This window comes from Piliocolobus tephrosceles, chromosome 8 (assembly GCF_002776525.5).
Source record: "Piliocolobus tephrosceles isolate RC106 chromosome 8, ASM277652v3, whole genome shotgun sequence".
Taxonomy (NCBI): domain Eukaryota; kingdom Metazoa; phylum Chordata; class Mammalia; order Primates; family Cercopithecidae; genus Piliocolobus; species Piliocolobus tephrosceles.
In genome coordinates, this window is record NC_045441.1 from 129152258 (window position 1) to 129179446 (window position 27189).

At 48.0% G+C, this 27189-nt stretch overlaps 2 protein-coding genes across 7 annotated transcripts in view; one reads left to right on the top strand and one right to left on the bottom strand.

Annotated features, from left to right (window-relative positions):
• The window catches only part of TBXAS1 (thromboxane A synthase 1), a 178574-nt gene extending 168689 nt beyond the window's left edge, over positions 1-9885 (top strand). For 2 of the 5 annotated variants that reach the window (XM_023184859.1, XM_023184855.2), the window contains 3 exons: positions 5660-5797; positions 7269-7431; positions 9617-9885. In XM_023184859.1, the coding sequence (XP_023040627.1) occupies positions 5660-5797; positions 7269-7431; positions 9617-9691 (376 nt within the window). In that variant the 3' untranslated portion in view covers positions 9692-9885. Of the gene's footprint in view, positions 1-3002; positions 4700-5659; positions 5798-5983; positions 7432-9616 lie in introns of those variants that run through there. The other 3 variants (XR_002724959.1, XR_002724960.3, XM_023184857.1) reach the window with 3 other exon arrangements.
• Positions 9886-13304: 3419 nt separating this feature from the next.
• The window catches only part of PARP12 (poly(ADP-ribose) polymerase family member 12), a 39904-nt gene continuing 26019 nt past the window's right edge, over positions 13305-27189 (bottom strand). The window contains exons 8-12 of one of the 2 annotated variants that reach the window (XM_023184853.3): positions 23828-23924; positions 18221-18296; positions 16844-16974; positions 15769-15920; positions 13305-14445 (exon numbers count right to left, since the gene is read on the bottom strand). In XM_023184853.3, the coding sequence (XP_023040621.1) occupies positions 14120-14445; positions 15769-15920; positions 16844-16974; positions 18221-18296; positions 23828-23924 (782 nt within the window). In that variant the 3' untranslated portion in view covers positions 13305-14119. Of the gene's footprint in view, positions 15145-15768; positions 15921-16843; positions 16975-18220; positions 18297-23827; positions 23925-27189 lie in introns of both variants that reach the window. The other variant, XM_023184854.3, reaches the window with a different exon arrangement.

A 27189-nucleotide genomic window follows, 5' to 3' on the forward strand; every position in this document is an offset into this window, starting at 1 on the left:
CCCACACCTGCCCCACACCTGCCTCACATCCACCCCACACCTGCCTCATACCTGCCCCACACCTGCCCCACACCCGCTCCACACCTGCCTCACACCTGTTCCACAACCACCCCAGACCCCTCACACCCGCCCCACACCCGCTCCACACCCGCCTCACACCTGCCCCACACCCACCCCACACCTGTCTCACACCTGCCTCGCAGCTGCTCCACACCTGCTACATTAGCACTTTTCACCCTATCAGCTCTGCTGGCTTTTCTTGTCAATCACCAGATATGAGACAGACAAGCTGTCACAATTCTCACCCAGACCAGAGGACAATCTGCTTCTGCTCAAAGGATTTGGGGGCGAATGTAGGGAGAGTGAGCATTTTTATTATTTTATTTCATCTCAAAAAGCGTGTTGACCTTTCCCAAGTGCTGACACAACTTGGACTTATTCATAAAAGAAAATCAGAATGGCCCTTGTGGGAAAACACAGCAGCCCTGTCTGAGTGCCACTGAGGTGACTGAGTTGCTGTGCGGTGCAGTTCTGAAGCTTCTGCTGGTCTCTTACATGGCTCAGTCTGCAGGGAAAGGAAGGCTCTATTCAGATTCCAGGGTGTCTGCCTCCAGGTCCAGGCTGTTTCCAGAAAAGATGAAAAAGCAGGGTGCCAGAGAACAGCCTCGTCTGACCTCTTTGGAACTGAGGGTACAAACATCACAACCCCCAGCTGCCTGCCCTGGTTTTAGCACTGGTGTTTGCTATTGGCTCCAAGCACATATAATTGCATTAGCAGCTTAGGATCTCAATGGGTTCTCCCAGCCCTGGCCTTTTTCTGTTCCTCTCTGTTACATGAAAGGCTCATAACAGAGAGAGGGAGCGGCAAGAAGCCACAGGCTGCTCTTAATGTCTTATGGGCAGGAACAGGGCATAACAGTAATTACTGTAATCATTGCATTTCCTCTAGGGTATTTAGGGAAGTCTAATCCTACAGCTTGAAGTAAAATCCAGCATAGAATTATTTTTAATTTTTAATTATTTATATTACCAAACTAGCATGCTTATACTTAAAAACACACACACACACACACAGTCCCAGCTGGGCGTGGTGGCTCACACCTGTAATCCCAGCACTTTGGGAGGCAAGGAGGGAGGATCACTTGAGGTCAGGAGTTCAAGACCAACCTGGCCAACATGGTGAAACTTTGTCTCTATTAAAAATTCAAAAATTAGCTGGGCATGGTGGCAGTAACCTGTAATCCCAGCTATTCGGGAGGCTAAGGCAGGAGAATTGCTTGAACCTGGGAGGCAGAGGTTGCAGTGAGCCAAGATAGTGCCACTGCACTCCACCCTGGGCAACAGAGCGAGACTCTGTCTCAAAAAAAAATAAAATAAAATAACCAAAGAAAAAAAAACCACAGTCCCCTAAACAATGGAGAAGAATAAAAAAAAAAAAAAGGCCCCCCACTGCCATTCTCCATCCCAGTCCCATCCCCTAGAGAAGAGAAAGAAATTTAAGTATTCTTCTAGAAATGTTATGTTCATATATAAGCATATATAGTCTACCCTTTAAAAGTAAAGCATAAATGAGATTGTGCCATTGCCCTTGGGTAAAATGAACACTCTGATCAAATATTTTCCTCTCTGGGAGAAGAAGCTATCAGTAGAGACATAGACAACAGGGACTCACCAGGACTCACTCAGAGAGGCCAAATTCACAAAGACAGAAAGTAGAACGCTGTCTGCCAGGGACCAGGGAGAGGGGAGGGAGTCAGTGTTTAAGGGATGCAGAATTTCAGAGGAGGAAGAGGAAAAAGTTCTGGAGATGGATGGCGGTGCTGGTTGCACAATGAATGTACTAAAACCACCCAACTGCACACTGGAAAATAGTTCAAATGGTCCATTTTATGTGTGTGTGTGTGTGTGTGTGTGTATGTGTGTGTATAACCACAATGAAATAACGAGCAGATAAATAACTAAATAAACCCAGCCTCACCAGGACCAATTCTGGTGTTCCAATATTCCAGAATTATCACGGCAGCTGATGGACGGTTTGAGACTGTCCTCATTGCATGTTCTCATGTCCTGTGTTAAGGACTTAAGACACAGAATCATGGATTCCAGGCATGTGGGAGTGGTGCGGACAGGAGCAGGAGTAGGAGCCCGTGTACAGGATGCGTTAGGGAAACAGAACTTTGCTATGTAGGGAGGGTATCTCGAGGCCAAGCCTTGACAGAGGCTGTGACCAGCGTCTCCTCCCAACCCCGTGTTACCTGGGATAGGAAGTGGCCTGAAGTTTGGAAGCTAGGAGGCAGGAAGCGGGGCTTGGTTTTCTTGGGCTTGGTTTTCTTGCTGTGAGCCAGATCTGTTGGAGTGGGATAATGCTGAAGTCAGAGAGAGACTTCTCAGTCGAACCCTATAGTCACAGAAGTAGTTGGGGAGGGGGTGGGCTGAGAGGTGCAGGGAGGTGATGAAGAGAAGCTGGGGCTATAACTCTGCCCTCGTCCTAAAAGGCTCTATATCTCATCCTTTAAAATCCCAAATCAACTGTAACCAGAACTTTTTTTTTTTTTTTTTTTTTTTTTTGAGATGGAGTCTCGCTCTGTTGCTCAGGTGTGCAGTGGTACAATCTCAGCTCACTGCAACCTCCGCCTCCTGGATTCAAGTGATTATCCTGCCTCAGCCTCCCGAGTAGCTGGGACTACAGGCGCATGACACCATGCCTGGCTAATTTTTGTATTTTTAGTAGAGATGGGGTTTCACCATGTTGGCCAGGCTGGTCTCCAACTCCTGACCTCAGGTGATCCACCCACCTCCACCTCCCAAAGTGCTGGAATTACAGGCATGAGCCACCGCACCTGGCCATGACCAGAACTCTTCAGAGCATGTGCTGTCAACACTCAAAGTCCAGAAGTCTACCCAAGTTCAGGAAGAGAGCAGTTCTTCAGCTCTCCACCTCAAATTTTGTTTCTAGAAGGTTGCATGTAGGTCTGAAGAGTGACAGCATGTTTGTTTAACAGGAACTCAAAGCCAGCAGATCAGGAAAGGATACTTAAAAGGTTTGGAGTTTGGGCTACAGAGGTTTAAGGTAGGTCTTTCATGGCAAGGAATGTTTGAAATTGGGCAAAATGTATGACATAACAATTTAGGAATGAGTGGATACAGGTAGGCGAGCTGAAGGGAGTTCTGACAGGTAAGACTGTTGTCTGGTAAGTGAACTGTTTGCTCAAGTCAGCAAACCATTGTCCTGATATGAAAGTGATTTGCTCAGACAAATTAACTTGCATTAATTTCCTGAAGCTAACAGTGAAGTTATTTATTGGTTCAGAGGTTTATTTCCCTTAGCAAGAATTTTCTGGAGCAGAGAGGAAGTCACTGACACAGGTGGTCTCAATGCTCAGTCCAAGAGTTGAGTTGTGTAGCTCCAAGTAGACTCATTTCCCAGGGTCACCTGCTGGGCCATATTCAACAAGGTACAAGCTTAAGAGAGCCATGCCGGGTTTTCAAGTTGCAAGGAAGACAGATTCACTGGTGTTTTCTTGAGTCACGGGTGTTGGTTTTAAGAAACTGATGAAGTAAGGAAGCTAGAACTCTCCCAGGAACCAGGAACAGCTCTCACTGGCAGGCCTCAAGGAGGAGACCCCAGCTGGGGGACTGGAAGGTGGTTCAGATGTTTCAGAAGCTACAGTGGCTCCAGCAGTCAGACTGGGGTGTGATCTCGCAGCATCAGGAGCCCTGAACACTGGCCCAAGGCTCAGCTTTGAATGCAGCTTGACCAGGTAAACCTGGAGACTACATCAACACCAGCAGCCTCCAACACCCCTGACCAGCTCATGGCCTTAATCCCAAACCCAGGTCCTAAACTACCTTTCACTGTGCATCACAAGTCACTGCCTGTCTTCCTGGCTTCCAATCTGCTGCCTTCTCCGATTCATGGCCTCACTTCATCCATTGATAGCCCTTGACTTTGAGCTACAGGTTTTATCAGCTAACTGTGACTCTAGCCTCAGCTCTGGGGCCACACAGCCTCAAGCACCTGGGTCTTGCTCCAGCTCCAGATGCCTGTCCTACGTAGCCCATCCTTGCGAAGAAGCAGACAAAACTGCATGTCAGAGACATAGCTCTGGTTGTCATGAGAAGACTGTATTGGAAAGAGGTCAAGGAGAGACAAGAATCTAAACTAAGGAGATGGCAGTAAAACTGGAGAGATGGCAACGTAAGAAAGACCAGTGATGAATCTGCAGATGGGAAGGGACGAGTCAAGGATGGCTTCCAGTTTCTGGCTTGCTTAAGCCTGTGTGGGAAACAGAAGGAGAAGATTCTGACGATCTGCTGCTGCTCAAGTTGACTTCGAGGATTCTGTGGATCACCCAGGGGAGAGGCTGGGTCTGTGGGTAGAAATAGAAACCTGGGGTTCAGGCTGTGAGTGCGGATGAAATCCTGGGAAGCACCAGGATTTAAGAGGCTGGTGGATGCAGAAGAGCCTGCCAATGAGAAGGAGAAGGAGCGCCAGCGATGGAGGAGGAAACCCACACAAATAATGTCTGAGAGAAACACACACACACACATAATGGTAAAGATGGTGGACGATGGACACAGGCAGGGCATGGTGGCTCATGCCTATAATCCCAGCACTTTGGGAGGCCGAGGTGGGCGGATCACTTGAGCTCAGGAGTTCAAGACCAGCCTGACCAACATGGTGAAACTGCCCCCCATCTCTACTAAAAATACAAAAATTAGCCAGGCCTGGTGACACACACCTGTAGTCCCAGCTACTCGGGAGGCTGAGGCAGGAGAATCGCTTGAACCTGGAAGGTGGAGGTTGCCGTGAGCAGAGATCGTGCCACTGCACTCCAGCCTGGGTGACAGAGCGAGACTCTGTCTCTCAAAAAAAAAAAAAAAAAAAAAAAAAAAAAAAAAGAAGAAGAAGATGGACATAACATGAACAGCAGGTGAATCTGGGTAAGGGATAAGCAGATATCTTATGTACTATTCTTCAACTTTTCTGTAAGTTCAGAATTATTTCCAAATGAAAATTAAAACAGAAAAACAAAACAAGGAAATGTACAAGAGGAAGACAGTCAATTACATAGACAGACCAAGTCAGATGAAGACTGAGGAGTATTCATCAGACGTACCCACAAATGTTCTTTGGGGATCTTGGCATGGGTACCATCCATGGGAAGGAGGGGACAGATGCCAGGCAGCAGGGTTAGTCAGTGAAATGGGAGGAGAGGAAGCGAGAAGGTGAGTGAGGTAAGAGGCTTGGCTGTGAATGGGAAGATAGGATAGGCTGTGGCCCAGGAATGAGCCTCCAAGCCCCCACTATGGAAGCAATCCTTCCAAAGCACTTTGCACCCCAACATGGGGCACAAGAGGGGCCCTTCAGTGCTTGACAAATGGATGCATGAAAAGATGGATGAGTACATTTTCAACAAGGACCAAGTGAGCCTAGCCTCGGGGCTGCAGGCTCCTGGGAAGTGAGTGTTAATGGGGTGGGGGCTTGGTCACCCTGGGAAGGGGGCTGAGCAGGGGATCCTGTGTCCCCCGGTCTCATTCCACACACCGTGCTGCCTGCCTCTGATCCCCTTCACACTCAGACTCTGCTTGCCCAGGCCGCCCCAAGCTCTGCTCATCTCTACTCTGCAGCCACCCTCCACCCTGGTGTTTCCCTCAGGTTCACACGTGAGGCGGCTCAGGACTGCGAGGTGCTGGGGCAGCGCATCCCCGCAGGTGCTGTGCTAGAGATGGCTGTGGGTGCCCTGCACCATGACCCTGAGCACTGGCCAAGCCCAGAGACCTTTGACCCTGAAAGGTGAGTGATGCCCCTTTTAAAAAGCTCTGAAGGCATGTGTGTGGTATATAAATTTACCAGTGGAGGCAGCAGCCAGGAGGCACAGACTTAACAAAAGTGTACCCAAATAGTCAAAACTTATGGCAATTCAGATAGATGTTTGCAAGGCATAGTTTCCAAAGGAAATAATTATACCATTTTTTCAAGGTCCAAACTGAGTCCAGACATTTAGCATTTCAGCAGCCCTGCATGCAAGAAACAAGGCAATTTCAAATGATTGTCTTCCATTCATTCAAGCCAGGACATGGGATACAGGATTGTATTTCAGGTCTGCACTGGAAAGTAACAGAACATCATTTCCTTTTTTAAAAACGGGCGTCTATGCCAAAACAACAGCTTCAGCTAATGTCTGCATGACTCTAAATTCATGGGATCTGCTGGTTGACCTGGGTCCCCTCCTTCCACCACCTGGCTTTGGTTCATTGTCTCCTCTCATTTCTGGACTCTGTGATTGGAAACATCTGAGCAGGCGGCCACACCCTGGTCCTCATCAGAACCACTCAATACCCCCTCTGTGTGCGTGCTCTGGCAAGGGAAGGGCTGGCCCGGTACCAGTTGTGTTTTCACCTTTCTTGGCTCCAACTGAATTCAGCCCAAGTCTACGACCCAGTCACCGGGAAAGCGTGAGCAATGGGATCTACACAAATAATATTCCACAGACATCAGCTCCTGAACACGCTGCAGCCACAGGGCTTACAGCCTCACAATAAAGCCGGGAGTAGTAAAAAGTGAGCTCGCTGTTACAGAAGAGTGCCACCTAGCTTCACTGTCATGGGCTGCACGCTGCAGGCAAATGCACTACTTGGTAGGAGATTCAGCAGTTCTGAGGAAGGGCCTCCAGCTCTCCAGGTACTGCAGCTCCCAATGGTTCAAGTGTCCAGTGCAGGGGCCTGCAAAGCAAGCATGGGCAGGAGAGGCGCTGCCAGTGTGGTTCAAGAGACCTGCAGGGCAAACCAGTAGGATACGCCCCCCAGGATGGGCCCGGGAGGTGCTGAGGTGCCTGGTACCCTGCCAAGGAAATAAGCAGGTGGTGGCTGGGTCATCCTGTGGGAGGGGAGGTGGTGCCATGGGCCCAGGTGAGGACTAGGATCGCCAAGCCCTGGGGTTCAAGGATGCCGTGTTTAGACTCTGATTGTGGGTGGCGGTGAGTCTGTGGGCTTATTAGCCACACACCGAATTCCTAAGGAGAGGCACGGAGGGTGCTGTGGACATTCCAGGTGATTCTGCGGATTCAGCTCTGCCTCTAGGGCTGTGCAGGAAGACAGGAGGCCAGGAGCAGAGAGGGACTGAGGCTCAGGAATGAGCAGCCATAAGCTCCCAGAGCCTTAGGGACATCCTTGTCTCAGATGTAGGGGTGGCTCAGCTGGAGTACAGGGCTGCAGAGGGGAGGGAGAGGGTGTTCTGAGCCAGCCCTGACCACACGGACCTGCAGGTTCACCGCTGAGGCCAAGCAGCAGCACCGGCCCTTCACGTACCTGCCCTTCGGGGCCGGCCCACGGAGCTGCCTCGGGGTGCGGCTAGGGCTGCTGGAGGTCAAGTTGACACTGCTCCACGTGCTGCACAAGTTCCAGTTCCAAGCCTGCCCTGAGACCCAGGTGAGGCCCCACTGCTCAGAGGCAGGGGCAGGGGCGGGGGCGGGGGCGGGGGTGGGCGGGGCCACCCCAGTTCTCTGCATGAGAGCGGGCCAGCCTGGGGGCAGCATCAGGCTCTGCCTCCGGGAGCCTGGGTGAGCTCCTTAACCTCTCTTGGCCTCAGTTTCTTGATCCGTAAAGTGGAGATGATAATAATAACACCCTCTACCTCTTAACGTCCTGTGAGGATTCAGTGAGTTCACACAGCACTCAGGTGAGCCCTAGCACACTAACCCGAGTACATGTTAATCACGGTTATTAGTATTGTTCTCTGCACATCAGGGCTGGACCTCACCTTGCTGTAGCCCTTCTCACTTCCACAAAGGGCACAGAGACAATGGCATCTGCAGTTGTGACATGCGCCTGCCTTTGTGGGGTGGGGGGGGCGCATGGCTTGTCCTACAGAAGCTGGAGACACTTCCTCTGGCTCCTCCTGACAGAGCAAGGTGCTGTCTGCTTGAAGGGGAAGCTGAGGGGTTTCAACTCCTTGAAGGGTACCCCCAGCTTTGCCTTCCCCTCTTGTGCAGACACTCACATGTCCCCAGGGCCACAGCCTGGTCCTTCTCACAAGTGGTGACACAGACTCTTCCCAACAACATAGGCCTTCATTCCGGAGGTCCCAGACTGGTGCACAGACCCCGTCCTCACCCAGAGAGCTGGGCTCCCCTGAAATGGGGCCCTACCCACTTTTCCAGCCCTATTTCCCCCACACATCGCACACTCCAGATCCAGCAGACCAGTTCCTCAACAGTTCAGGGAGCTTGTATCACCCCCTTTCACACTCACAGCAATCCCGCAGAGCAGGAGTGACTATTCCCATTCTTTAGATGAGGAACTAAAGCTCAGAGAGGTTAAGTAACTTGCCTAAGGCCACACAGTTGGACTGCAGGCTTCGTGATGGCAGGGACCCAGCCTGTCATATTCACTGTTGGACTCTGCAGCATCTAGCTTATTATGTCAGGCGCATGACAGGTACTCAAGTCATTCATTCAACACGAATGAGCAAATGGATAAACAGCCAGAGATGCAAGAAACGGGGGTCCTAACCCAGATCCTGCTCACTCTCAAGCTCTCCCTCCTTCCTGACATCCGACTGCATCTCTGCACAGCGTTGGCTATTCCCTGTCCATTCCGACCACTGCTGTCCCCTGCACCTATCCTCATGCTGGTCCTGCCACCCGGAACCCTCTGTTCAGCTGCAGACCTGGACAGGCAGGCACAGGAAGGCATAAGGACACAGTGACAGACAGCGACAATTCTAGATTGAAACAGGCAGTGCCTCTGACAGAGAACACGGGACCAGCTGCTGGTCCTGGAGGAATAATGAGCTTGGGTGGGGGACACAGTCTGAGGTACTGAAATTGAGCGCGTCCACACACTCTAGGCTGGAGAGAGGGAGGGGCAGATCGACAGCGCAGAGCCAAACCAAGTGAGGTCAAGGGGCAGACGGAGGAGCAGCCCCACTGCGTCAGGGCTTCCACGTGTGTGGGGCTTGCCTCACTTCCCCATGATCTCTGTGTAACAGCCAGACCAGTCTCCCAAAACGCTGCTTATGCCTGGCACTCCCCAGCTTAAGAACCAGCCTGAGTCAAGGGCTCCCCATTCTTCCTTATCTGCTGACAAGTGCTGGGGCCTGCAGCTTTTTCAGATGTCTTTGAGGGCTGTGGTTCCTACAGGAGACACGTGTAGCCCCAAGCACTAAGACCCTGGTGACTCTTTGCTGTCACATTAGCCACTGGGTCATCATTTTGCCCATAGCTCCAGAGGAAACCCAACTCCTTGAGTAATTCTTTGGCTTTTCTTCAGAGCCCCAAGTCCACCACTGGCTCTGCCTTTTGGACATAGGAAAGCTTTCTGGATGTCAGTGAGGCCAGACCACAGCACATCTGAGCAGGAACAGCATGAGGCTGCTCTCCCCAGAGGCCCTCAGCCAGAGGTCATTGCTGTTACTGGCCAGGACTGGGGAGTGAGATGGGGGAGGATCGGCAGGGATGGCTGTAGTCACTGAAAGATAGGTTTGGGCCTTTGCTCTCTGCTTTCTTGTGTGACCTTGGCCAAGGGACTTGGCCTTCTTGAACCTCCAAGTCTTCATTTGTACAGTAAGATGCTACTATCTCTTTGACAAATATTTTAATTTTCTCTACTTTAGGTACCGCTGCAGCTAGAATCCAAATCTGCCCTAGGTCCAAAAAACGGTGTCTATATCAAGATTGTATCCCGCTGACACAGAAGGCTGCCGGGTGGAGGGAGGGCACCCCCAAATTCAAAGAAAATCCTGAGTGTGGATATTCAGAATTTTGGAAAAACGTCACTGAAGGGATTGAAAGAGTGCCTGGCATGCAAGGATAAGAGGTTCTTTACATAACATTTCCTAAATGCTTAATAAACGTTTGTTGCACTTTGTTTTGACATTGCCAATGGGGTTTGAACCAGTGCTCTAACTCCCTAAATGAAGGATTGCTCATAAATAAGCGAAAACGTAGTTTTGACAAAACAACTGAGAATGTGGGGTTTTAAAGGAAGTCCCAGGCTTGTGCTGAAAGGAATCCATGGTGCAGGGCACACGAGGACACCCAGGTAAGCCTGTCCTGATGGCACCAGCTCATGGCTCTTTCGGCTTCTTGTGCATTGTGGAGTTGTGGAGAATGACATTTATCAGAAGTTCAACCTCAACAGTGGTTCCAAAGCTTTATAATGCTTTGATTTTCCTAGGTAGGGTAGTACCAACTTTATAGTCAAGTTTTAATCGACAGAAAAATGAGAGTCTGAAAAATGACATACTTCTTCTTTTAAAGAACACTGTATTGGCCGGGCGCAGTGGCTCACGCCTGTAATCCCAGCACTTTGGGAGGCCGAGGCGGGTGGATTGCCTGAGGTCAGGCATTCCAGACCAGTCTGGCCAACATGGTGAAACCTGTATCTATTAAAAATACAAAAAAATTAGCCAGGCGTGGTGGCGGGCGCCTGTAATCCCAGCTACTTGGGAGGCTGAGGCAGGGGAATTACTTGAACCAGGGAGGTGGAGGTTGCAGTGGGCTGAGATCGCGCCACTGCACGCCAGCCTGGGTGACAGAGCGAGACTCCATCTCAAAAAAAAAACAAAAAAAAACCCAACAAAACCACTATATTAATTTTGATCAAAGAATCAAAACCCTGAGGTGATTTTTTGGTAAAAGTAATTATTGTGCTGCTAAGCAGTTCACATTCAACCAAGCACTTGCAAGGTCAGTCTCAAGGTCAGCCACCAGCAGCTGTGCTGCCGGTGAAGAGCAGCGTCACCTCCGTGCCTCAGGGGCCTCTTCCGTAAACTATGGAGGCTGGCCTCGACCAAAGAGCTCTTCCTCCTCTAGCTGACACCTGAGCAGCTTTAAGGGGCTGAATGTTGTATAGAGAACGATCTTGCAGAAATCTGGAGGCCCCTTATGTGACACCCAGATGCTGATGACCCACCTTTAGAAACTTCAGGCCGTTTTGCGAGTGTTGGCAGAACGGGTTTCCACATATTCACTGCTGGGACTGCTGCCTCCAATGTTGGATGGTCCCCTACCCCCTTCAGCCCAGAGCACCCACTGTGTCCCTCACAGTCCCCCTTGGGGGGGCCCTTTCTCTCACTCTCTGGCCCTCCAGGCAGGAAGAGGACACCCCAGCTGCCCAGCACTGGGCCAGGCCTGTGAGTGACTGTTGCCTCAAGGTGCAGGGCTGTCCTGTGGCCCTCCCCACACCCTTGTTGCCACCACCTGCCCTTCTCCATTACCTGGCCCCTCTGCAATGCCCAGCCTGGGACTCAGACTCACTGAAGAAAACCATTGGCCTCCCTGCCTGGCCCACAATCCCTGACCTCCCCATGGCCACCACCCCATAGAACCTCAGCCTGCAGACAGGCCCAATGGCGCACTCAGCTCCCTGCCTCGAACACCGCCCCACAACCTGAGCCCTCCCTTGGGACCTCTGGCCCCACCCCGCCCCCGGCCCGTCAGCTCCATCCAGCTTCCCTCACCTTCCCAGTTCAGGTGGTCATCACCTTCAGACACCGTGGTAGAGGCCTCCTCATGTGCTGGGGTCACTGGACTCCAGTCCTTCTACTGTGTGAACCCACCAACCCCACCTCTGCTTAAATCCCACTGTTCACATCCAATACCAGCTATCACAGGGCAGGGAACTATACCACCTGGTCCTCCAAAAAACCCTCTTGCTAGATTCCCAACTGGGTCCTCACAAAGCTTCTGGCCAATCCCACACACACACACCCATGTCCCAGACCCTACCACCTCTTGGCACCAAACATCTTGAGAGTCACAGTCATTTCGACCCCTTCCCATCACAACGTCCACCCTTTCTGCACCGGCAGGAACAGCTCCCTCCCCGTCATCAGGCAATCTGGCCACATGGCTCCCACCCTCCCTAGCATTGCTGGTCCAAGGAGTTGCTCTTCCTAACCTGCTTTCTCCCAGGTCACCCAGTCATGGCTGCCGCAGTCTTCACAGCTCAGTGGACTTTTCCGGAGCATTTGAGCACCTCCCACCAGATTCCTCTGGCCGCTCTCCCCATCTACACCCTCAATGAACCAGTTCTGCTCCCCGAATCTCCCCAGCTCCCAGATGATTCAGAAGCATAGGATCAGTTCACTTACATGTGAGCAACGACGTGCATCTGACTTAATGGTTTTCTCTGACACCTCTTTGCCCCCTGCCCAACTACACCATAGCAGGACCAATGACTTAATGAAAAAGCAATGAGTGAAATGGCAGGATCAGTCAGGCTGTGAGGGAAATTTGGAGGGGGTTCTGAAAATCATACCACAGATAACCACGTGGCTGACCCAGCTGCTGGGTGAAGCTGTGTTGTTCTTGCTGTTTCTCTGGTCATTTACCTTGGCTCTCCTCCAGCTTGATTGTACTTGCCCGTGTTAAGGTTTCAGATCACTCCAAAGATGGAAAAACGGGTTCATACTCACCTTGGACCTGAGAAATACAGGCCAGCCAACTGAAGCCCAAGCAGCAAGTTGCCAGAAGACACATGTCCTCAGGAAGGTGAAGGCTGGGCAAAAAGCAGGTAGTGAGGACCAAGCAGGGAGGGCTGACAGCCTGGTGACACCAGTGGCTCTGCCAGCCCCTCTTGCCAACAGGACCAGAACCAGCCAATGCCCAGAAGGGAGGCTCCTGTAAACTGCCACATGTCGGGGACACACACAACACACTCTCCACATGCACAGTACATTGCTCAATGGTGAACCTGGGTCTTATGGGGCCTGAAACTTACCTATGAATTGGAGGAAAGAAAAAAAATACATAACGTTTGCAAATTTCATCAAAACCTATGACCACATGAGCATATTGCTAGGCCCCTCCTAGGGCCTGGGGAGGGGCTCCAGCAAGTGAGGGGCCCTGAACCTTCAGCTTCATTGTCTTCATAATAAATCCACACATAGCTCACCAAGCCGTGACATCAGCTCTGTCACAGCCCTGATATGGTCTGAATGTTATGACCCCTAAAATTCCGATGTTGAAATCCTCACCCCTGAGGTGATGGTATTTAAAGTAGAGGTGATTAGACCACCAGGGTGGAGCCCTCATGAATGAGATTCAGTGCCTTATAAAAGAGGCGCTTACACCGTGTGGGGTTACAGTGAGAAGACTGAATCTATGAGGAAGCAGGAGGTTGGACTTTCCAGACTCCAAACCTGGGAAATAAACGTCTGCTGTTTATGAGCCGCTCAGTCGATGGTGTTTTGTTACAGCAGCCCAAATGAACAAAGGCAAACCCTGACTCTCAGAAAAACGCCTGGCACCCAGCAGGTGCTCAATCAATAGATGCAGACAAATGAGCTTCAGTCTTCATCCACTTCGGATAAATTTTCTTTTATTTCCATACTCTTTTGTGACATGTGTGGCACAGGTATTCAGTCTCATGGGGATGTTAAAACCCACAGTCGGAGGGTGTCCAGTGTGCTTAGGAAATGTGAGTTTGGGCACTCACAGGCCAAGCCTGGGGTCCTCGGGGAAGCTACTCCTCCAGGTCACCTGCCAAGTGGATGTGCTTCCTTGGGCAATGGGTGACCCTACCAGGACAAGGGGAACCAGCAGGGACTCGATGGCACCACACAGCACCCACCTGTTCTGACAATGTGACACAGACCAACTAATGCCAGGCCCCAGGAGAAGCCACAGCAGAGCTGCCTGGGTTGGTGTCAGAGCAACAGGTGGAAGTGACTATGCCACCCCTGGGCTGTCCTCCACCAGTGGCTACTGTGTCATTCTGGTAAAACTATGGTGCCATGAGACTGAAAAACCGAATCACTGCAGAGACAAACTCATAAAAATTAAAACCAATCCATAAAATTGTATCTAGAAACTCTGTCCCTGGTGCCAATAAGCAGCAAAGTCAACAAAGAGTAAAAACTAAAACTTCAACACATTATTAAAAAGCAAAAACTGGACTCAACTACAACCACTTCTGGTTAGTCCACTAGTGAGCCCAAAAGTGACTTAAAAGTAAAAATCATTATTAGCAATAGATTAATAATATAACTTCATTGAGAGGTCAACATTAAATGAATAGTTCATTAAAAGTTTTCTGCTTAAAAAGAAAAGGAAAGGCCCAAATAGCCATTTCAAGGCAGAGCAGGTGAAAGGCCTGGAACACTCCGGTGCACTCACTGCCGGCTGCTGAACAGGGAGCCCAAGGCCAGCAGGATGGAAGGCGTGACTGAGGACTTGGAGGAGGTGGTGTACTGGATGAGATACTCCGGGTAGACCTGGTGTTTCTCAAAGATCACAAAGATGGATGGGTCAGACATGCTGTTCACGCAGCTATCATAGAAGGCATTGCTCCGGCCCTCCTTGGCCGGGGGGCGGACAAAGGAGGCATTGCCCCTGACGAACTCGCCCACCAGCACCCGGGCCAGGAACATTGTGTGGGTCTGCGTGTCAGATTTGCTGTAGTGGTGGGAATATGCAGCATCTCGGGCAAAGTAGCTCCCTGAAATGACACACAAGGGCTCAGCTGGGTGCCTGGTGGAGGGGCCCGCAGCCAGGGTGGGTCAGCCCACTCCGGACAGCGTCCTGGTGATGTGCAAAACCAGGGGCCTCTACTCTTCCGCCCTGCATCTCCCTCCCTCCCTCCCTCTGTGCCATGTCTCCAATCTCCCTCATGAAGTCATATGCATCAGTGACACCAACACCCTTCTGAGTGGCAGCATCTGAGGAGTTACCAAACTGAGAGAGCAAACTCCTTTCAAGTTCCAGATCTGCCCCACAAAACCTAAAGGCCTCTGGACACGTCATTACTTAATCCCCAAAACCTCAGATTCCTCAGGCATAAAATGGGGCTGTTCAGCCCAACCTTACAGGGTTGTCATGGAAAATGAATGAGATCCCATATATGGAAGCAGTCTGAAGACTCCGGCAGCCCAATGCATAGAATTATGAGCCTTGTCAAATGGAAACCTGAGTTGGAAGCTGTCACCTATACATTTTAATTCACAAGTCTACCACTGGCTGCTGTCCATCTTGACCCCATGCCATTGCTACCTCAGACGGGAACTGACTGATGGACCTGGAACATGGACTGCTGGGCAGAAAATGTTCTCAACTTGGTAAGCATACTGTGGTTACAGAAGATAATGTCCTGTTCTTGGGATGTGTTAAAGGGTGAAAGGAGACAATATATGCCACCTACCTGAAAATGGTTCAGAAAGAGAGAGCGGGAGAGAGAGAGAGAGAAGTGGCAACATGTTAAAACCAATGAATCCAGGTAAAATGTACCCAAAGAGTTTTTCTTTACTATTATTATTCTAATTTTCTTGAATTTGGAATTATTTCCAAAGAAATAACATTTTAAAACTTTCTTTGGCAAGTTTAAAAATAACTAAGAAGACAAGAAAACACTCAGATAACTCACAGGATAGCTAGAATACATGTTTACGTGAGTATCTCTGAGGGTTTCTGGTTTCTGTTCTAAGGAAATCAATAGTACAGGCACAGTCAGGGACTTGATCAGGGTTGGGAAGGTATCCCCTCTCCTCTCCCATCTCTGTCACCATCTTCCAGGGCCTCTGCTCCACAGGGAAGCAACACACCAGCCCAGGCAGGCCACCCTGCCCACGTCTGGGGTCAAATTCCTGGTCATGCCCAGAGAAGCAAGAGCAAGGAGGTGGCTGGTAGCCATGCCCAGGTACCACCACACACAGAGTTTGAACCTGCTCATTGGCTCAGGCTGGTCCCCTCATGCCCTCTTGCAGTCTGTTCCTACGCAGGAGCGAAGCAACATGGGTTCTGCTGGTGGAGACCAGTCATGCCTTACCCTTGCCATAGGAAGTGCCATGAACACCACAGACCCGCCAGTCAAAGTTCTGCTGGCAGATGGCATCCACGAAAATGGCGCTGGTGCCATGGAACAGCTGCCGCTCGTCCACGGCCTTCCCTCCATTCTGCTTCTGCATCTGTCCTTTTTGCCTAGAATCACAGAAGAATGTGTGCTGGGAGAAGAGTGTGCCGGCCACCAAATACAGCCGGCCTGATACAAAACAACACATTTTCCCAAAATTCCAAAAGTGTCCTGAGACCAGGAGATGCAGGTCACAGGTTACCCAGACTAGGCCTGTGAGGCTCCAGCCACAAGTCAGGGTGTGGGAAAGAAGGGGGATCGTGGGAGCTGGGTGAAAACCCTCCCTCCGCAGCCCCAGACTGCAGCAGCTCCCTGGACTCCAAAAGCAGAGCAGCCCTTGGAAAATGGGTACCATTTTCCCCAACCCCGCCCCCACCTTGCTCCTGGATGGAGTTGAACCCTGGGATGCTGTAGGAGAGTTTTGAGGCTGCCAGTCAGTGGGTGCCCATCCTTCTCCTCTCTGTTCCCAGACTTCATCATTGTGCACAGAGTACAGACGACACTGCCCCAACCCCATGTGGGGACAGGTCAGCAAGACCCAGCCTGCCATGGTGACCTGTTGTAGGATTCCTCCCCACATAGACAAGTGAGTGGGTGTCCAAGGACAAGCCAGTCCTCATTCATGAACCTAAGACCCCTGCTCTCCAGCCACAGCCTTGTGTTCCTGGAGCTAAGGGTGTGGTGGGCTGTACTGACCCATCCCACTGGTCTCCTGGAAGGCAGAATGGAGAAGTGAGAGTGCTGGCTTTGCCAGTGCTCATGAACAGGATCAGGTGGTACGCTCCGGGAGGCCTCGGTGCCCTCATCTCTACAATGGGATGTGCTACCACACTGCCCTGGGGGAGTGGATGAAGGACAGCAGACACACAGCTCCCAGCACATGGCAGCCCTGTCGCTCTGCTTATCCTGGAAACCCGGGCCACATGTGGCAATCAGCCAGAAGTGTGAAGGGACAAAGCCACCAGCCCACCAACAGCGAGCACCAACGCACCACTGGTAGACTTCCCAGAGGGCCAGGTTCTGTACTCGCTCAATCTTCTGAACAAAGTAGAAAGGCAGCGTGCGGTTAAAGAGGTTCCAGACCTTCTGATACTCTTCCGAGGAAGAACTAAGGGTGATCTTCTGCAAAGGGTAAATGTTTTTAATGCATTATCGTCAACATGCAGAATATAAATCAGTCCCTTCCCAAGACTTCTTGTAAACATTAGAACTGCAGAAGCACAAATGCCCAAACAGCAGCAACCACATTCCCACCTCCCCTGATGACATGATCTCTCCGGGCACAGGAGACAATCAGTCCTCATGAAACTTCGTTGATAGTTTCTCGGAAACTGCAATTTTAAGTAAAACAACAAACTGCATGCCATAGGAACTTAACTCTTATGTCAGTTAGCATATGGGAAACTGGTTTCATCAGACAGTATGTTGTTTCACTTTGAGTCAGTTTCCAAGAACCTATTGATGATGTTGAGGATTTACTATGTTTGCAAATTGTAATCACTTTGCTCCTCATCACTGTGAAACCAATCTAAAGGACAGACATGTAATGCTTAAGCCACCATCCTGGGTATCCCCTGGATGTCCCTGCTCTTTTATTTTTTGTCCCACACAGGCCAGAGACACAGGTTGGACTACATGGTCCAAGGACCACAGAGTTGTTGTCTAGACAAATGTGTTGAACCCCTTCAGGTTCTCAGCACTTCTTGCCTGCACTGTTGGCATCTGTATGTGCCTTGTACAAGCTCAGGAAGTCCTCCCAGGACAGGGACCATCATGTTGTAAAGCTGAGTTGCACAGTGCTCCGCAGTCAGCCAGCCGGCAGATGTCACCCCAGGTGCCTCACGCAGACGGGCACCATCAGATGTGAGTCTGCGTACTCTCCTGCACTCAGCACAGCTCCCACTGGTCAGAGCCCCTCAACAAGCTGCCGAACTCACTGTCCATTCTCCTGTCTGCTAGTCGTGACTGTCTTCCCTCCTGACAGTAACCCCCCTCCAAATGTCCATCAGACTCAGGTCCTCCCCAGGCTTTTCCTTTTCTCGCTTAGTAAAATTGGTATTTATTGGTTAAGCCCAGCCCAAAAGCTCCTTATTTCTGCCCTTTCTAGCAAGTTTCACAGCTCATCCTCCTCCCTCCATAAGGCAACCGCTCCCCTCAGAGCCACAACCATCTCTTGGGCAGTGAAAAAACAAAACCCTCTGCAAAAAAAAAAAAAAAACAAAAGCCCACATCTGTCACTGCCCTCCTGCCCCATTAGCCCCAGCCTTACAGCTTCTTCAGTGTTGAGGAATAATAGCAGAGTCTGTTCACACATACCCACCTCTACAGAACACGTTCCTGTTCAACCCCAGGCACATGCGTCCCCTACCTGAAAGCCTGGGTCTGGCAGGGCAGAGGAGTCCCAATAGTCTGGGATGCTCTTCGGGCCTGGAAACTTGGTATTGCTACAAAAATGTAAACAAAAACACGTAGACATTTTATTCTTACACAAAGCAAATCTACCATAGGTGGTCTCTGCTAGCCAATATCACCAGTCTTGAGTCTCAGCGTATCATATTTTAAGAGCAGGTAGAAGGCAAGGAAGAATGTTAACATAATACTCACAACATGAGAGCACTTTTATCTTTGCCTATGTAGCCAAACAGTCCTGAGAGATCTATTTCTCACCTGTGTCCCAACTACCACACAAAAGGGACAAAAGGGATGGAGTACATGGTTAAAAGAGTACACACAGGGCCATAAACCTTTATCCACAATTCTGAAATTCTAAGAGCTCTAAAGACATTATTTTAAGCCCTCAATGAGGTATAATTGACATTTTAAAACTTTTTTTATACAGCTCAGGAAAAGCAGGAGAAAAAATGAAATAAAACATTTTTTTAAAAACCTAAGTGACATCAAAACTCATTTGGCAGTAGAAATTTGACTGAAGTTAGTAAGAGGCCATTGTGGTCTGTATCTATCCTTCTTAAACTGACTATGCATATTCTTTACTGCAGAAATACTAATGTGCTAAAATATCAAGTGTCACGTGATACAAGCATCGCATTATCTTTCTAAAAATAAATAAATAAAAGCGGTTCAAAGGACATATGGCTCAAGGGTTCAGGAACAAGGACTGTGAAACTATAATTACAAATCATTCCTATTAAATTTCAGAATACACTGTTCTTTCTAAATAGATCTACCTTCTGTTTCTGCTGGCATGAAACATATACCTTCATCCTGAGCCTCAAAGCACTCCCACAAATAACTTTCCTTGGAAAATGGCACAGTTCAAAAATAACTAAGCAAGGTCCTACCAGCAGCAAGAATCAGCCAAAAACAGACCCACAAAGACTTATGATGCTGAAATTATCAGACAGATTACAAAACAATTATTCCTCCTATGTTTAAAGAAAAAAAAAAAAAAAGACGAACTTTAAAAACATATGTAAGGAACAGGAAACTATAAAAAGACCTGGAAGATCTTAAAAAGAACCAAATAGAACTTACAGAAATGATAAGTACAATCCTTAATAATAAAAGTGCAGTGGACAGGCTTAACAGCAGATTAGACCAGCTGGAGGGAGAATCAGTAAGCTGAAAGATACGTGAAATGCAATTGTCCAGAATGCGACCCACAGCAACAAGGAAATGGAAAATGCAAGAAGGAAGTTGAGACATGGAGAACAGTGAGAACTGGAATATGATCAGAACCTAAGTGAAGCTCTAGGAGAGGAGAGAGAAGACAGTGGAGGCAATTTTCAAAGAGAACTGACGAGACGCACCAATCCGCAGCTTAAGAAGTGCGAAGAATCTCAGCCATGATAAATAAAAAGCACATACCTAGACACACTTTAGTGAGGATGCATAACTCCAAGACAAACAGAAGTTCTTAAAGGTAGCCAAAGGAAAAAAGAGTGATTACTGCCAAAGCAGCACCTGTTAGACCAACAGGCAATTTCTCAAAAGCAACAATGGAAGCCAGAATACAGCAGAGTGGTCATCACCAATGATCCAAGAGAAAATCCCTACAACCCGAAATTCTATACCCAGTGAAAATTTCCTTCAAGAATGAGAGCAAAATAAATACATACTGGCTGGCCGCGGTGGCCCACACCTGTAATCCCAGCACTTTGGGAGGCCAAGGTGGGCACATCACTTGAGATCAGGAGTTCAAGACCAGCCTGACCAACATAATGAAACCCCATCTCCACCAAAAATATAAAAATTAGCCAGGCATGGTGGCGCACGCCAGTAGTCCAAGCTACTCAGGAGGCTGAGACAGGAGAATCACTTGAACTCAAGAAGCGGAGGTTGCAGTGAGCCAAGATCATGCCACTGCACTCTGGCCTGGGCGACAGAGTGTAACTCCATCTCAAAATAAATAAACATATACATACATATTCAGACAAACCAAAAACAGAGTTTTCAACAAATCTTCATCGAAGGCAGCCTTGTCCATCTGCAGCCCGCAGGCTGCATGTGACCCAGGACAGCCTTGAATGCGGCCCAACACAAACCTGTAAACTTTCTTAAAACATTATGAGACTTTTTTGTGATTTTTTTTTTTTTTTTTTTAGCTCAGCTATCGTTCGTGTTAGTGTATTTTATGTGTGGCCCATTTCTTTTTCTTCTAATGTAGCCCGGGGAAGCCAAAAGATTGGACATCCCTGATCTAAGGTAATCTGAAAGGACAAAGTGGTAAAAATGTGAATACATTTAATGAAACTTTCAGAGTACAAAATAACAGTGCCTCTTGAGGTTTAAAAAAAGTTGAGAGGAAGGCAAATGGAAGAAAAGACAGGAGGACAAAGACAATGATTTACTTGTATGTAAGTGAAGAACATGTAGTTTCTACCATAGCCTTTAAAATACATATATACACAAAAAAAGGTAAGAAAAGAAAAAATAAGACCCAATCACATGAATGAAACATTTTCATGGAGGACGGGCAACATGGTGAGACCCTGTCTCTACAAAAAATAAAAAATATTAGCTGGGCATGGTGGGGCATGCCTGTGGTCCCAGCTACTTGGGAGGCTGAGGTGGGAGGACTGCTTGAGCCCGGAAGGTGGAAGGTGCAGTGAGCCGTGATCACACCACTGCATTCCATCCTGGGTGACAGAGTGAGATCCTGTCTTGTAAGTAAATAAATAAATAAATAAATTTTACATGACATTCCTGTATTATAACTTCTGAATATGGGCATTACGTTTTATGATTCCATTAATTGTGTATATAGAAAAGTTGTTTCTGAAAGTGTTCTACCCTCAGATTCCCAGTTGGCCATGCAGGCCCAAGCAGACTTGCTGCTGCAGTTAATGACAACCAGCTGCTGGCAAATGGGTCAGAGATAAGAACTGAACTCTTCATTTGTGTGAACAGTGTGTGACACTCCGCTTACAGGAGACCCCAAATCACTCAGATCTTAGTCTGAATCACTTTTAGTTTGGACATTTGGCATCTTCTTGTGGCCCCCTGAAAACTAAATTAGAATGACAACAAGAGAGATCTAGTCTCAGAAAGCAGAGAGACTTTTCCAAACCTTGTCTAAAGTAGGCTTTGTATAGGAAAAGAATAAAAAATGACTTCCAGAAATAGAAGGTTCATAATCAACCAAAACTCTAAATCCAGAATCAGAGACTGATACATTTAACTAAAATAATAATATATCTTTATGGTAAAATACTTCATAGGCAAAGTCAAAAGGCAAACAACAAACTAAGAGAAAATATTTGCCATTTATATAACAAAACGAGGGCAAATCTCCCTAATAGATAAAAGGCTCTTGATAGTTAAGAAAAATATCAGAAAGGTGATAGAAAAATGAATAAAAGACCAACAGTCCACAGAAAAAGAAGCAAAAATGGCACTTACATGTCAGAAATAATATTCAACCTCACCCCTAAGAGAAAGCAAATTCAAGTCCACTGACCCATCTTTTACCCCTGAGAACTGCAGAAGCTCAAGAGCCTGACAACTCACTCTGAGGCATCTCATGCATCCTAGTGGGTGTGCATAATGATTCAAGCCCATGGAAAGGAACCTGGCTGACTTTCTAGGACTCTGATCTAAGAGGATACCTCCAAAATTTGTGGGTTTTTTTAATTAAAAAAAAAAAATAGAGACAGGGTCTCACTATGTTGCCCAGGTTGGTCTCAAACTCCTGGGCTCAAGTGATCCTTCCATCTTGGCCTCCCAAAGTGCTGGGATAATAGATGTGCACCACTGCACCAGGCCATACCTCCAAAATTTGAAACAGCACATACATCAAATGGTTCATCACGGCATTATACTTTGTAATAGCAAAAGACTGAAAACAACACAAACATCCATGAAAAGGGGACATATTAAGTAAACTATGGTACATACATATTAAGGAGAACCAGGAAAGAAGAAACAGATTGAGGAAGTTAATGAACTGAAACAAAGTGATTATCAGGATCTATTTTTAAGTGAAAAAAAAAAAGGGTATAGAACAGTATAGATAGCATGTTCCCTTTCATGCAAGAAGAGAAGAAAATACTTTCATATGTGTGTATGCAAATGCTTATTTTTGCAAAGAGAAACATAAAAAAGAAAAACCAGAAACTAATGTTACCCACAGTGGGAACAGGGCAGAGATAACAGGGAGGACGTTACAGACTACAGAGAATACCATTTTATATAGGTTTGACTTTTAATCACGTCAAAGTTTTTTACACAGTCAAAAACAATAATAATAATTATTTTTGAGACAGGGTCTCACTCTGTCACCCGGGCTGGAGTGCAGTGGTGGGATCTCGGCACACTACAGCCTCGACCTCCCTGGGCTCAGACGTCCCTCCCATCTCAGCCTCCTGAGTAGCTGGGACTACAGGAGCACAGGCTGGTCTCAAACTCGTGGGCTCAAGCAATCTACCTTCCTCAGCCTCTCGAAGTGTTGGGATTACAGGTGTGAGTCACTGCACCCAACACAAAAATAAATTTTAATTTAAAAAGGAAAAAGTAAGGCACATTCCCAGGAAATTACTTTGTTAGGTCTGACTCACAAGGCAGTTTTGTGGACTGATAATACCTTTCTCCTCTATCTTGTACCAAACTCTTTTAAAAATGACCTTTGCATGCTTCACAAAACAAAAGAACCAAAAGAGACATTGTCAGTTCTCCATGAAATAGACACGAGCCAGACCTCTCCGGCCAACAGCAGGTGCAGCCAGCTACCAGCAACACTGCCTAAAATCCCAGCACTGGCTGTGGCAAGCCCAAACTGTATGGGCACTGTGGTCCCTCCCCACCATGCAGGCCACCTTCCTCCAATATGTGGCTGTGTGGTTTGGAGAACACTGACCCCCTTCCTCTCAGTTCCACTCCCATCCCACCTCCCCAAGCCTAAAATAACACCAGTGGTTGAGATCAGTGCAAAGCACAAGAATTTCCCCTCATCTGGTATAAGAGGTTTCTCTCCTTCCTTCTAGGGGTTCAAACGCCACAGGCTAACCTGCTGGCTCCTGGTAGCCATCTTGGGACTGAAAGAAACTCACCCTGATGAAGCTCGCCCATTAGTGACTGCAATATCTGTCTTTAGAGTTTTGGTATTCTGTGATATTCAAATACTGAAATACATAGGTTTTTACTGGTGTAATTCCATCATTATTTCATTATTTCAACATTAAAAAAAATTCAAGTCTATGACTCAATGATTCCATGGAAAAGACCAACGGATGGGTTGGCTTCAAGTCTAGACTCGCCTTCAGAGTCCGTCTTTTCCAGGGAATCATCGCGGATCACAACAGGCAGCCTTCTAATTATGCATCACAAAGCTTCGACCCACAGGATAATTCCCACTCTGGTCCAACTAGTAGAAGACAAATGATAAGAGTGAGAGAGCACCTCGCTGTACAAGCCAATGAGTGCCCGCATGCTGTCTGAGGCAGGTTTTCTGTCGCCACTGCAGAGCACACCCCAGCTGATTACATCCTAAGTACCAAGCCCCCCCACTGCAACCTACCAGGTTTGCATGGTCGTCACATCCTGGGGAGACACATATTTGGGTCTGCGGCAAATCTTTTTAGTTGTGCCATAGACCAGGTTTTTCTGAATGAATGCTGGAAAAAAACATAACCAGTGAAAAAATATATATATACATATACTTACACACAGGATGGCAATGTTTTATAAACACAAATTAGACAGATTTGAAAGCTTACCCAAATATGTAAAGCCCAGAATCAGTCTGTTAAAAATAAGGCAATTTTACACATTTCAAATATTCATAAAGAAAACAGGTATCCTTAGGAGACTGGGCTTAATGAATAGAGGAATGATTAGTAATTGACATATCAATTATACATGAGTGCTTTTAAATTGTTCCTTCCAATCTTGTTTAAACCATTATTTTGCTTGGCAATTTTTCCCAGCTTGGATATTAAAAAAAGGCCTCAGCCCAGCCTGAGACCAAACTACCACATCTTGAGTTAGTGGGACTGAGAGTTAATGTAAGTTTTATGACTTTGTTTTAGTTAAACTATGGCAGTATTCATCAACCTTTCTAAACCAATAATATCTTTAATAAGCACATTTCTTGCTTCCCCACCCTCAAGAATCCCATATTCATCCTGAGGATTTGGGGTAGGGGAACTGGCCCCTCAAGTGGAAAAATAAATACCTAGAAGGGTTTGTCATGTCTCTGCCTGCCAAGAAAACCCTCTCAAGTCTTACTTCCTTTCTTTTTTATTTATTTATTTTATTTTTTTAAGAGATGGGGTCTTGTGCTTTGTTGCCCAAGTAGACCTTGAACTCACCGGCTCAAGTAATCCTCCCACCTCAGCCTCCCAAGTAGCTGGAACTACAGGTGTGTGACACCATGCCCAGCTAATTTTATTTTCACTTACAAAACATTTTAATATTAAAAATTATAGATGTCCAAAATTAGCCTTACTGCACTTGAGCATAAACTATATGGTTATCCAAGTGTGTGTCTCTTAGGTTGCAGCCGAGATGGTCACCATTCCTGGAGGTCCACCCACATTCTCATTCAGAGCCCAGGATCCAGATGCAGCAACCATGACCCCTTCTGTTACCCACCACTCAGCTGCCCAACAAGACCATTCTCACTGGCATATTTAAATGGGTGTTACTGGCCTACCGGCCCTCTGTGATGAATCTTCAATGGCTTTCACTGGTGAAATTAAAAGTGAGCCAAGATATGTGGACTGGCTGAATGTGTCAGACACATTCTCTACCCTTCCATGGTCAGAGTAAAGTGAGGCCTTTTCCCTAACTTACCCTTCCAGAGGATACCCTAGGATACAGCCTGTCTTTGGGGGATTCTGCCCCGTCTGACACCACCTAACAGGATGCTAGAATTCTGCCTCTGGAATACTGCCATTTGCCTTGAGTGAATCATTTACGACAAGAATCCCTAAAAGGGCAGAACTGAATCATCCCTAAACCTTCAAAACAACTCATTTGGGCTATTTTGTGTGTGTTTTAAGTGCACTTGCTTCCTAATGTGTGTGGCAGTCTGCTTTGAGACTTGCTTTATACTCAGTAGTGAAGTTGTGGGGGAAGAAGCCAATTCATCTCAAGCTTCTTTTGTGGATACTGTTAGAAGAAGAGGGGGGAGGAGAAGAGGAGAAAGGAGGAGAAGGAGGAGGAGGGGGAGAAGGGGAAGGAGGGGGAGAAGGGGGAGGAGAACGAGGAGGAGGAAGAAGAAGAGGAAGACGATGAATTGTCCCCACTCAAAAGAAGAATTGTCCCCACTCAAATGGGCTTCGGTCAGTCTGCAGGAACTATCAACTGCACGTGTGTGCTCTTTCCCATCCCTATCATGAGGTTTTGTTATGTCCCCAGGGCGTGGCCTAGGTTGGGAATGATAAAGGTGGTATCTGACATTTCTGATCTATCTGTTTTGATATTTTCCAGATATTTAAAAGAAATATTCCAGACTGCTGTCAGCAGCAGTTAGATGCATGCTTTCCACACAGTCCCGACCTCTAGGGCAGTCCTGATTTGATTAACTTCTATGCTCTCACTGTCCCCTTTCATGCACTGGTGTGCGTCAGGCTATGGAAAGCAAACCAGACCACATGTGGCTGGCGCTATGCAGCAGAGCAGAGGCAGTTCGCACTCTAGAGGAGAACTTCTCTGTAAGGGCATGTTAAGGGGGCAGTGATTTATCCTAAGCAAAACCACAAGTGCCACAAAACCAGAAGCAAAACCAAGGCCAGAAACAGACAGCCAAAGTGGTTTCAGGATAATTCACCAGACACTTTGCTATATTCCACACAGAATAAAGGTCTACAAAAATAAAGAAAACCATAACCCGTGTTTAAAGGAAGGCCCACTTACTCCCTTATAAAACGCTGAACATTCAGAAGGACTCGGAGTTTAAAATGTGAAATACAGGCAAAACGGAACTGAATAAAGCGAGACCGATACACTCATGTGGAAATGGCTTAAGAGAAACTACAGCAAAATTGAAACTAAAAAAAAATTCTCACAAATCAGCTGCTTGGAGGAACTGGCCAAAGGGTGGCCTATTTCTGTCTGTAAGGCAACCAGGAAGAAACATTTCAGCCCCAGCCTCAGGACACCATGAGTGCATGAAAATCTGCTTCCCAGGGACTTTTAATTACTCTGTGTCCTATCATCCATTAAACCCATCAACTCCAAAGCTGCCTACAGAAAAGATGGCAGCAGGCTGGGCGCGGTGGCTCACACCTGAAATCCCAGCACATTGGGAGGCTGAGAGGGGTAGATCACTTGAGGACAGGAATTCAAGACCAGCCTGGCCAACATGATGAAACCCTGTCTCTACTAAAAATACAAAAAATTAGCCAGGTGTGGTGGCTCATGCCTGTAAGTACTCGGGAGGCTGAAGCACGAGAATCACTTGAACCCAGGAGGCAGAGGTTGTAGTAAGCCGAGATCATGTCATTGCACTCCAGCCTGGGTGACAGAGCAAGACTCTGTCTCAAAAAAGAAAATGACAGCAGCACTGCTGCAGCAGGGAGTGAAAAGGCAGATACGGCACGACGGAGCTCCTCGGACACCTGTCAGGGACTCAAGCTAGTCCTTGGGCACAGCAGGACAACCACCCTGCATGCATGCTGACCCTGCTTGTCCTCCACACTTGGGGCTCCTGCCCCTCCTGGGGTCCATTCTCCTCACACTCTCGATGCAGCTCTTCCTCCACTGCACAGGGCCAGTGTCATCTGTCTCCAGGTCTGTCTCCCCTTCTACACAGGCATACCTTGCTTTTCTTTCCTGTACCTACCCGGGCCCTCAGTGTGTGCACATGGCTCCTCCAGGGTTAAGGTGTAGGGACAGAGCCAACACAGGTAGGCTCTGCTGGGCGAGGGCAGGGGC